General features: G+C 34.1%; 2 protein-coding genes across 9 annotated transcripts; both read right to left on the bottom strand.

Moving 5' to 3' along the window:
* Positions 1-515: 515 nt before the first annotated feature.
* Positions 516-6,702, bottom strand: slim (scruin like at the midline). 4 transcript variants are annotated; one of them, XR_013037789.1, is made up of 6 exons: positions 6,329-6,701; positions 5,514-6,227; positions 5,057-5,386; positions 4,812-4,975; positions 3,515-3,620; positions 1,356-3,409 (listed from the first exon to the last, which is right to left on the bottom strand). XR_013037789.1 is itself a non-coding variant. In XM_076530372.1 (5 exons), the coding sequence occupies exons 2-5, from the start codon at positions 6,186-6,188 to the stop codon at positions 3,361-3,363; spliced, it is 1,218 nt and encodes a 405-aa protein (XP_076386487.1). In that variant the 5' UTR covers positions 6,189-6,227; positions 6,360-6,702; the 3' UTR covers positions 516-3,360. The 4 variants fall into 4 exon arrangements, 3 of the variants coding, with proteins under 3 accessions (XP_076386487.1, XP_076386489.1, XP_003699876.2); XM_076530372.1 differs by lacking the exon at positions 3,515-3,620 and having other exon boundaries at positions 516-3,409; positions 6,360-6,702; XM_076530374.1 differs by having other exon boundaries at positions 1,356-3,620.
* LOC100878949 (uncharacterized) lies at positions 6,330-11,714 on the bottom strand. Of its 5 annotated transcripts, XM_076530353.1 has the most exons (10): positions 11,217-11,714; positions 10,814-10,939; positions 10,522-10,744; positions 10,056-10,314; positions 8,738-9,995; positions 8,579-8,667; positions 8,288-8,445; positions 8,018-8,150; positions 7,694-7,872; positions 6,330-7,600 (listed from the first exon to the last, which is right to left on the bottom strand). In XM_076530353.1, the coding sequence occupies exons 3-10, from the start codon at positions 10,711-10,713 to the stop codon at positions 7,529-7,531; spliced, it is 2,340 nt and encodes a 779-aa protein (XP_076386468.1). In that variant the 5' UTR covers positions 10,714-10,744; positions 10,814-10,939; positions 11,217-11,714; the 3' UTR covers positions 6,330-7,528. The 5 variants fall into 5 exon arrangements, with proteins under 5 accessions (XP_076386468.1, XP_076386470.1, XP_076386469.1 ...); XM_076530355.1 differs by lacking the exon at positions 11,217-11,714 and adding an exon at positions 11,060-11,209 and having other exon boundaries at positions 10,522-10,939; XM_076530354.1 differs by lacking the exon at positions 11,217-11,714 and adding an exon at positions 11,002-11,204 and having other exon boundaries at positions 10,522-10,939.
* Positions 11,715-11,728: the final 14 nt, after the last annotated feature.

The raw sequence follows: 11,728 nt of genomic DNA, 5'->3' as shown, positions 1-11,728 counted from the left end.
TTCAATGTTGTACGGTTTATGCAAATCGCGATATTATATCGTTAATGCAGATCCCAGACAATGTATTATACATACATGTATGTTTCAGGGTTTTCAATATTTATACACGATACTGAGATGTTGAAAATATTGAACAGGACTTCTATTTTTACAATTTTAATTCTTTTATAAGTGCAAGGATGTGCGTAATGAATATAACTGCACCATTTTCTAAAATGGGACTATTTAAAGCGTATTAACTCTACTAAATAAAAAACTATTGAAGCTTAATATGTAAAAAAAATAATTCACGAGATATTTTAGATTGCAAAATGAAATATTAAAGTTATAAAATTTGAAATATGTAGTCTGCTCAGTTACTAGAAACATTCTATACATATATTGATCGTCTGAGGTCTAAAAGAAATGTTTCAAACAATCTTCGACGTATTTTATACGTATAACGAAATTTAACCTGCAGTTTCCCGGGCTAAATGCAATTTCGGTAATACGATAAAAAAGAAATGTAGAAGCAGTTTATATAGCACCTTTTCTTTATCTTTCCATCCTTCATTATTTGTACAATAGCGATAAATTACAGCGAGCTTTCTTAAAGCATACAATAAAAAATTTTCCACTTGTTTGTGCAACGAAAGTAATTTACAATGTTTTTTTCCCCTTTCCTATAAAACATAAGTACAATTTTTCCACCGCATTCTCTTCCTTCTTCTGCTACAACCAAAGGACACAAGCATCAATTTATACTTTTAATCAATTTAATATTTAAGAAATACGTATAATGTAAACTACTTTTACATTATTTCCTCGCATAAATCGAGTCCAGTGAAATATCACAAACTTTTCAGTATATTAAGTAGAAGTACACGCTACAGTTTGACTGTAATAAGTCTAATTATATTGTTGACACGTCTCGTGAGCATCGTAGTGAACATGTGTGCGCTCGTTGAAAAAGAAAAAAAATGAATATAATCATCATACATGTTCTATAAGATACTTTCACCGTATTTCTTAATAAGATAAAGGCAACAAGAGGAATTAACATCCAGCCCATTAAATGAGATCTTAATTGCTTCATCAATGTACCAATTTAGATTTCAATGAACTCTTTGCACAGCTGCCTGAAAACCCTTGCGTTTGATACGTCCATATATAATTTGTATCTGTACAATGTTCCGAGTATTGCTTTCGTAGCGATATTATTTTTATTACATTGCTTTTTCACAAAATACGCTTCCGCTGTACGTGTTTGGCGTTTACAATTTTTCTCGCATACATGATTGATTTCAACGATATAAAATTCGTAAGCGTTTTCGTGTAGCTTTATTAAGGGATGCGTGAAGAGAAATAAGTAGTAGTAAGAGTGTCAGTTTAATTTTATTCAATTTCCTATTTACAATCTACCTTTTTTCGTTACGATACACCTATGGTGTATCATCTTAAATTTGGATAATTAACACCGAGAATTGAACAATGAGAAGAGAAACAACCTTTCCTTTTTGTGCCTACTTAAGAATAATTCGAATGACGCTAAAGAATTAGAACCATAATCAGTTCCGCCGCTTGCGTCGGGAAAACGGAAATTTGTCCCAGACCTCGTGGTTAAGGGACCCTACGTTTTGGCAAAATTTGGTCAATTTTACTCAACGTAGATGAGCAGAAATGTCGATTTACTGTAGACGTTCGTTATATTGCCACTGACAAGGGTTTTGTGAACGGAAGATTCTAGAAATTGGCAATACATTTGGTTGGCTAATAAGTTTTCTGACGGGTGGCAGTATAACGCGTCGCAATATTGTGTACATCGATACAATGCGCGACAATTTAATACGTTGCAATACAACGCATAATGATCTCTTGCATAACAATCTACAGTCAGCATTCGCGATCATTTTTTCCGCAGAAGAAACGCCACTTTTATGCTTAAACATCTATATAAAAATGGCAATACAACAAGAGTCTACTGTATGTACTTGACCAAAAAATTCTGGCGGCGACACTGATTATAATGTATCTCGTACAAATGTGAATATAATTTCGTTTATCTAAGTTTAAGGCAAAACTTCCATTGCATTTCGCACCACAATGTACATGTGACTTATTCTTTTCATTACCACGTTTGTTCCCTCTGCTATCTTTCAATAACGTCGTGCAGAAGTATTGCACGTTTTCTGCAAATCGTGTACTTAATAAGGTACATTTTTTAAGCTATTTTGTACTCCAAAAATCGTACGCAAACACGTTGTCCGTTTGATATGAAGTTCTGCATTCAGAATTGTTACGAATGCAGAAAAAGGCAACGTTTTATCGCGCATTACACTTTGTTCCTTTTTGTGCCGAAGAAGAAGCAGTATCATTATATTTTCTTCCGTGTGTTTATTTCAAGCAAAAAAGATTTGTTACACAAGATGGATTCATCCTTTTAATTCAATCTGATTATTCTTTCTTTTTTAATAACAAATAAACAGACATTGTTTAAGTATGTATACCTTACACAATTCAACACACATATAAGGTAATTTCGGGAGAGACGCACCACATTTTATTTACTGCTTATAACGTTATAAATGCAACTGAAAATATACGTGAATGTAGTTTAATTATTTATTTTAATCCCTTTGAAAAATATAATACGAGACTATAGAAACGTTGTTTTGACATAGTCATATGCTTTCTGAAAAAATTTGGAAAAAATGCATCTCTCCCTATGTCCTATGGTTAGATGCACCCTACGCTTCGAAATTGTACTTATTTGTTCTTAGTATTCATTTGTACTCTCTTCTTTTTAATTCTATTCTTTCTTCTTCCTTTCGACATATATTATCGAATACATGATAGATGATAAAAATTTTATGGGCCCATTTCAGGCAAATTAGGCAACGAATCCAACTCATTCTAAAGCTAAACGATTTCTAAACTTCCAAATTTTAAGTACAATAGTCATAAAAGTTTTTAGTAGTAAATTGTTGTATATTAGCCTCTCTTTTAATTAAAATAATTTTAGATACAATTATCTTTTTTCCTAAGTGATGCATCTATCCTTAAATTGAGAGAAAGATGCACCTGTACATAACAGAAACTAGCAAATACAAAAAATGTCAGAACACGTTATTATATTAAAAGGAGTTAATGTCACTATTTAAACCAGTAATAACAGTCAAAATCACGCAATAACAAGGTAATGAAGTATTTACTTACTGTGCATGAAAATATTTCGTACATAATTCAAAATAGTGAAAAAGTTCTTTTACCTTTATTGCACGAAAACATAATCGACATTTTTTTTAACCAGATGATATTTATAGACAATAATGATATCACCGATAGATGGATCAACGTTGCCAATCGTTTGATGTGACAGGTTCAAAAAATGGTGCATGCGTCCGCATGATGCGTCTCTCCCGAAATTACCCTACCAGAATTAATACAGTGTTAGAACGAAATTGAACATACGTAATATTTTGTATCATTAAAACTTAGTTTCTGACATCGTGTTTGATTTATTCTTTATACTCACAGGCCAGTTTTATAAAAAAAAATTAAGTTAAATAGTATCCCTATCAATAATATCATTGTTAAGGAGGCATTCATCGGTAATGGAGCACTTTCTACTGGTTGACTGTCTTGAATAGAAGAGTTAAATGAAATTTTTTATGCTATGTTTATATAAAAATAAAATTTAAAAATAATTCTTTTTTCTGTTTTCTTTAGCAAATTAAATTAGAATTTATTGATTGAATATATAAGACTATTTTGTTCGAAGTTCATGTACGTTTGTACTGTTTTAATTTGTTGCTGAAAGTGTATAATTTTTTTGCTAATAAGCTATAGTATCTAATGCGTGATATTACTGAAGGAAGAGAAACTATACATTACTTTGCGCAATATGCAGTGAAGAACAAGTATATAAAGAAATACATTGTTATCACATCACTATATAAGTGTATCTTTTGATTTTTCAATATATAAAATTCATTAAATATCATAATCAAAATTAACCAACATTATCTGGCAATGTTTTCTATTCTTTATTATTACTGATCTATTATTGTTTATCTATATTTATATATGTACAAACAAAAATTTTAGAATAACAAGCCATAATGTGCATATGAAGAAAAAATATCTTGAGATTTTTTTAGTAAGGTACATGGACATAATATATTATTATTATTATTATTGTTGCTGTAAGCACTGTAGGGTGCATAACGTAAATTAGTTAGCATATGTATCAGTTACCTTAAATGGGATGTAATATAGTTTATTAATATGAAATTTTATTTCATCAATTAAATAAGATACTAATTTCGACTAATTGAAAATTGTAATGAAAGTACCAATGTATCAAAAAATATTGAAAACAATGATTCAAAAGTTCAGATGAAATTTATAATCAAAATATTAATCGTAAATATTGATCTATAAACAAATAAACTTTTGTATAGAAGTTTTTGTATTGCAATTCTAAATATGTACAATTTTAAATCGGTCAAAAATGTAAATATGTTATAATAAATTATAAAGAAAGCAATAGCCCACTAGAAACAGTGTACATTATTTGTCAAATAATTAATAATTGCACAAAAAGATAAATTCGAAAAACATCTGGGAAACATAAGAATGAATAATATCCTGTAAACTAATTGACCAACATACTATTACCATATTTATAAAAATATCGCAAATAAATTATGGCAATAATGTTCAACAATTACAATATTCATGCAATAAATAACTGGTAACAATGATCAGAGTGGTAACGCACTGCATATGTAATAAATATCAAAAAGTTTCTTAAACATTATGTATCATACCAATCGATTCTTTGCACAAACTTTAATGGTATTCCCATGCAAAGTAATTCATTGCGTGTCTTATGCCTTATGTCTGGATTGTAATAAATAACTGCTTGCCAACACATTTCTGACAATTTAGGGATGGTCAACCAAACAGAATGAACTGCATTTGTCCTAGCAATCTGCAATGAAATTCTTTTAAATAACTTTCAATAAACAATCTGGTAAAATAATAGTTACATAAGCAAGTAAATTGTAATAACCTCATTATTCACTCTAATTATTCCTCCAAATGTATACATTCGTCCTTCAGGTGTAAGAGCTGCAGAATGGAAATATACAGGGCATGGAAGGATACATTTTCTTAAACATGTCCATTGTAAGATATTCAGATCTAATTTCCAAACATCAGAAAAGACATGATCACCATTGTATCCTCCAGATATTACTACCGAGGTAACACCTGTTTTTTCATCTGTGTATTGAACAGAACCATGGCAACGTCTAGGTTCCGGTACCGTGTTATTATCACTGTCACCATAAGTATTTAATACTATCCATTTGTTTGTTTCTAAATCAAAAGCAGGGATTTCCTGCAAATAAGTGTAACGTAATAAATGATTTGTACAAAATAATTCACTTAAATTACTCTTAATTAAACAATTTTTACTTTAATTTAAATTCAATAAACATCACAATATAATATATTACTGCACCTACAGAAAAACCAAATGCTTCAGCAGCTGTTCCTCCACCCAAAACATAAATAAGTTTTCCATCAAATGCTAACTCGTGTCTATATCGTCCTGCAGGTTCACTTTGATCTCTTCCAGAACATATATAAACAGGTTCCCAAACACCAGTCCTAAGATTAAATCTATGAATATCACAAGTATATTCGTATCCAGTAGTTCCACCAACAGTGTACAAATATGATCCATGGCAAATTAAAGCTTGTCCATACTGTGGTTCAGGTAATTCTCCCTTTGCTGGAACTGTATACATTTTACCATCGTCGACGTTACACACATAAAGATGATTACTGCAACTTTCTCCAAACGGCACACCAGTTCCACCATAAACCATCAGTGCATTACCCCTCAAAACCACTGCATTAGATGCAAGTTCATTGGGCATATTATCTTGACCCGGTAATCGTTTCCATTGTTGCGTAACAAGATTAAACTTCCATACTTCCTTGAAAAGTGGTTTACTAGCAATCCATACTTGGTCATTTCTCATGTCAGGATCAGTGTCGGGAATACACGGATTAAAGCCACCATACGAATACAAATTTTTATCATTACAGACTATTCTATGTCCACTTCTACCCTTTGGACGTTCCACGCTCTGTGCTTCGTGTTTCATGAACACAAATGGTTTGAACGTGTACATTTTTGCCAATTAATTGACAATTAAATAGATCGTCAGTTTCTAAAAAAGAACAGTTAAAGACACGTCAAATGTATACCGTCAGGAGTTTATTGTAATATTCAGAAAAGTTTGTTTAAAAAAAACATGTATAACATTCGTACATATCGTTCCGCATATATGCAATCAATTTACTTGTATCGAGGTTTGTACTTTAAAATGAATCTCGTACTGTTCTTAGTAAAATCTTGAGCATTGTTTCGATGTAGATTAGAAATTTTCAATATAGACATGTGTAGAAATTCTATGATACATCTGGAATACTTTTTCCACATCGGCGAACATGGCGTAATATGATAAAATCTTCTTTCACTAATTTTGTCGAACGCTGTTTATACACCGATCACAATGTGTTTTACTTCAATTCAATAGTTATAGTTTTGCTTTTAAAAGTCAGCTTTTTTTATTATGCATATACACATATAAGTTTATGCGTCATTTAAAACTGCAAACTTGTTCTTTTGAGTCTAGTCAGTCGCGCAACTGCGATTGCGCAGCGTTGATCAGCTGACCAACTCGATTCAATCATATTCATTAGAACATTATTATACAAATTATTTCAATTATGATTTATCGAGTAAAGTGTACAAAATTTATCTGTGGATCTCGTAAAATACATTTATTATAAGAACATACATTAAAATTGTAAACAATAGAAGATTACGTTTCTTTCATATCCATATATGGTTCTTATGCCACTTCCTATAAAGTGTTACAACAACCTGATTGCTTTAGCTATAACAGATGTAAGCAATAAACATATACTACATACATTTCTGAATTCCTAATAGAATACGAAAATTATAAGTTGTATTATATGTAAATTGTAGAACTGGTATTACATTAAAGAATATATACTGTTCTGGAGAAATGATTTTTATACGTTTCTAATTTCATATTACAGACGAGGTACAGAACTGTAATTCAGTACTGAATTACCGACCACGCAAGAAAGATAGGGGTTTTGTTATGCCCTCTACTGTATAAAGCGATGAATTAAAAATATAATATACGCTTGATAATTCACGCGCGATTAATGTACGACGTTTGTAATCCCGAATCGTGCATAAAGCGAGCGTTAATATACACATGAAATGTGCTTAGTTCAATGCGTTGTAATAGAATAAATGTCTCCGTTTACTATCAGATGGCGCAGGCAACACTGCTTTCAAATTACATATGTATGTATTAAGAAATGTTGCGACTAAATTTTACATTAGGAATCACTTGAACCTTTTCAATCTTTTATTACATAAAAAGTCATTAAATCCATTAAAATGATTATAAACAATGCTTCATTTTAACTACGTCACGTCCTTGTTCAGGAAACATATCAAACGTCGCTTCGTTTCGCTTTCCGTCATATCTTGCCGTATCTAAAAGAAATCATATCAACCATCACATTCAATTCGTCGATGAATTATATAGAAGCATGTAAAACGAATAAGTAAGAATATTCAGTTGCAAACCTTAGCAAGAAGAGAACCGGTCAGTTTATCCGGGACTGTAACATTATTTTCCATTTCTTCTTGCTCGTTTATCGGGTTTATTTTCGTATATACCGTTCCTCGGGTCAAGAATTTAATGCAATCACGTGAAAGAGCCGGTGCAATTAATGCCGCAAGCGGAACGCTTTCGTTAATTAAACCTACGTAACAATCGTGTATAAATTTACCAACGTCAACATTCTCTGTCAACGATAACATACATTAATTGAAATTTTTTATAAATCGTGAGACCATTATATAGTACGAAGATTCGAATGTTAATAAGTTAATCAAAAACGATCGAACCTTGGTTATTAATTTTTCTGGCCTTAAGAGAGGCACACATTTGTCCTACTAGAATTCTTTGCGGGTTCGTCATTCTTCGCAATATTACATGATCGGCGTCTAAATGTCCATGATCCCGGGCAGTTTTCCAAGTCTGCAGCCACAAAGAATAGAAAAAATATTCCTTATCAGATCTTTCCCCTTTGAATATTTCAAACCTTCAAATGCATTCGTGCCGATGCAATAACGTTGCATCTTTTTATACTTCATCGTTTTTTATGCAAGACTTACTTTAAAATTCGAGGCGCGTTTAGTGATATTACTTCCTGAAATTGACGATTGCTCCACGCTTTTTATCTTTGAGGTTTTCCTCCAGCTGCCACTGCGTTTTATATCGTTGCCTTGCTCGACGTTATCTTCCCGTGACTTGTTTGCAATGCAATTCTCGCCTTCATAAAAAATCATCTTATGTAGTAGAAAATTATTACCAACGGTATAAATTAGCATCTAATACATTCTTTTATCTGTTTTCATAGCGGAACCTCAGTCTTACTTGATAATTCAGTGAATCACGAATCTTACCGTTTCTGGAAGTTTCCTGAAGCTTGGCAGATCTTTCCCTTGCGTAACTTTTATTTTTACCGGTGTTGGAGAACCGTTTAATTTTCGATCTGAAAGTATATAGGAGTAATTAAAAAGAAATTTGTAATTTATATAAGGAGCAAGTCACATAAGTATTACTTATTATCCGTGGGTATGGCGCTTAATGAAACTTCTGCGTTCTCCTTTTCGGTTCTTCTTTTATTTCGGGCACAGAAAATTTTGTCGAGAAAAGCATTCTCGTTCAGCCGACTCGACTTTTTCTTGTGAAATATGTTCCTCCGTATCTCGGCAATCAGACAGTCGAACGGGGAAATCGACGGCACTTCCAAAGTCAAAGCGATTATTTCCTTCTCTAGAATTCCTCCGAACCGAAAATCTATTTCATTCGCCACGGTCGCAACCGAAACGACGAAGCTCTCTGGCGAGGATACCAAAGACTGACCCAACAAGGATTGCGCAAAGTTTAGTATCTCTGGTCGCAACAACATTTCTTTGATTTTATCTGTATCTCTGACTGTCTCCATTATTTTCCTTAATTTTTCAGGGTTCACCCTTTCGAGAACCTCGATTACCGTTTGTACCAATGCCTGAAGCTGATAATTTACAAGGATCGGCACAATTTTGTAATCTTTCTTACGAAGTTCGATGGATCGGGGCGGTGCATTTAAATAAATACACTTTTTAAACTGCGTTGTTTGAGGTTCTGTTTGATTGTACGAAAGCACGGAATTCGATGATGGACGGCTGTCGAACATGTTGTGAAACTGAGATTTAGTGCTGGGAGTTTTGGACGGTGCATCTTTAGTGAAACTAGACTTTATAATAATGAGATCTTTGCAAGTGCCATCGAAGTTCTTTCGTCGCTTGGATTTCAACATGGTAATATCGTGATCGAGCCTAAACGAACCCATCGCGGATCTTCTGGACGGACTCCTCGTCGATCTCGTGATCCAATTTCTATTGGACATATTTGTCGTCCCTCTGCTTACGAGATCATCCTCGTCGTCGTCTAGATGGAAAGACAGACTCTTCTCGTCCAATCCACTTAGCTCCATGTTGAAACGATCTAATTTTTTCCTGGCAACACCTTCGGCGAGTGCTTGCTTGATCCTCAGCTCGTGAGAAGCACCCAGCAAGGAATAAACGTGGGGAGTTATCGTTGGAGTTTTCTCCAAACAGTGTAACGTTGTCCTTGCCCGCTTATTATTATTATTAAAATCAGTATTGTTCTCCACGTATTGCTTATACTTTTCCTCAAACTCGCGAATGGTTTGCTCCTCCAAACACTGCTCTGCTGGATTTTCATGTAGTTTCATGTCGGTCGGCTTTTCTTCAAGAACGACCACGTAACAGGGCAAGACGTTGTTCCATGCGCCAGAGAAAGGTTTATTCTTAGCTTGAAACGGTCATCGATTAGTTAATTATCTTTTACGCGTGTTTCGTTTACAATATATACCTTCTTCTAATAAAGGCGAGACAGGTTTGACCATGGCGGAGTCGATGTTGTTCCACTTTGGGCTGTGCGCTGTTAACAGATGAAGGCAAAGAACTTTGTCGGGGTCTACCTCGTCTTTGGTGAACACTATCGATCGCACGAACTCGTAGCAATCTTTGGTAATATGCTCTTTGATCGGTCGACCGATTTCTTTGATGGCACCCGTGCAATGGTAGCAAAAGCCAGGATTATGGGTTTCGTACATGCGCACGTTGATAGCCTGCGCGTCAATTACTGTGTCCGCAATTAATATATAACATGTATTAACGTAATACGAATTAACGGAGTGCACATAACATTCGCTTCTGATGCACGTGGTAACTACATACGCAATCATCGGTTGTGTTTAGTATATTACCGACCCTGCGTTTCCTACTGTTGCAGAGCTTCGATAGAAACGAAATGGAAACCACGAGATCATAATTACGTTTGATCCAGATGATTGTTCAGAGATGTTCAGGTTCTTGTGTCGCGTACGAAACCGATGCCTCACAGTCTCCATCATTCTCAAGTCCGACTTTTCCACCTTCTCCAGTTTCACAATTTCTTGCTCAAGCCTTTGACGGCTAATCTCGTTCTGTTTAACGAGCCTATCCTGCTGCATCGAGTTGGATTTCATAGTTGTCCGTGTTCGTCACTATTCGTGATTGCTGTATAATAAAATTTTGTTCAACAAAGCAAGTAGAAACGGTGAAAAGTCAAGGGTGAAACGGTCCTACTTTCCTTCCGCGTTGCTCGATTGTGTAAAATTGAATATAAACGCGCTTCACTTCGCATTGGACATTAACATCGTTTACAGGTTGTTTCACAGATTTCCCCAACTTTCCACGAATTAGACTTCTTTCCTGTAACAGATTAATAGCGATAAAGATGCTTTTCATCGTGAAAAACGGTTTGACCTTGCTACCGATTCCCAAGAATCTTAACCAAAACTCGTATTTAAATAGACTTGTTTCAGAGCATACTCGAATTGGTGCGAAATTTACAAAAGATCAAAATTTGGTTAACCACGAATTGTACGGAGTTTGTTACGTAAGGAAATTAAAATACTTGACACGACTTGACCAGAAATGAACTTTTGTAACAAGCTTTCGTTATTTATAGGCTGAAGAATTTATTTACCGCGAGCGAACAGCGTGATGTCGGCTTCGCGTCGTTGGCGCTGCCATGATCGTAACATAACAAGTGCAAACACATGCTAATCATGCCAATTGTAGTCGATTGCTTTTATACGTATTCAATATCATCGAATGCCTAGATCAGAACAATAATAGCTTCCGTGTATTCGAAAACTGTTATGTTCCTTAACGAAAGGAGCATTGTATCGTGTACACAAATCGATTTGTCCTCGCGAGCGCTGATTGACACGCTTCATAAATAATACCGAGGAGGAATAGGTGTCGTAATCGATCTGCGCACAATCGATCGTTAATACAAGTTTTCGAGAGTAATGCAAACTTTCAAAAATTTCACTGCTTTCCACATCCAATAAGTTAATTAAGAGAAACTATGTTGCACGCGTTACGTAGAATTACGAGTTTCATTAACGGTTCAATTATTCGGCAATCATCACGCGAACAATGCTGTCGAGATGAAATTTCAAAATCTAATCGGCAATCGTAAACAATAAACAA

This window comes from Megachile rotundata, chromosome 4 (assembly GCF_050947335.1).
Source record: "Megachile rotundata isolate GNS110a chromosome 4, iyMegRotu1, whole genome shotgun sequence".
Classification (NCBI taxonomy): Eukaryota; Metazoa; Arthropoda; class Insecta; order Hymenoptera; family Megachilidae; genus Megachile; species Megachile rotundata.
The sequence above is the reverse complement of the archived record's forward strand: the minus strand, read 5'-3'. Positions and strand labels throughout refer to the sequence as shown.

Coding starts and splice junctions, on each gene's coding strand:
- slim (XM_076530372.1), bottom strand. CDS start 6,188: ATGTACACGTTCAAACCATTTGTGTTCATGAAACACGAAGCACAGAGC. Junction 5,387..5,513: donor CTGAAGCATTTGGTTTTTCT/GTAGGTGCAGTA, acceptor ACTTATTTGCAG/GAAATCCCTGCTTTTGATTT. Junction 4,976..5,056: donor TAATTAGAGTGAATAATGAG/GTTATTACAATT, acceptor ATTTCATTGCAG/ATTGCTAGGACAAATGCAGT.
- LOC100878949 (XM_076530353.1), bottom strand. CDS start 10,713: ATGAAATCCAACTCGATGCAGCAGGATAGGCTCGTTAAACAGAACGAG. Junction 8,151..8,287: donor AACGCGCCTCGAATTTTAAA/GTAAGTCTTGCA, acceptor TTGTGGCTGCAG/ACTTGGAAAACTGCCCGGGA. Junction 7,601..7,693: donor CCGGTTCTCTTCTTGCTAAG/GTTTGCAACTGA, acceptor GATTTCTTTTAG/ATACGGCAAGATATGACGGA.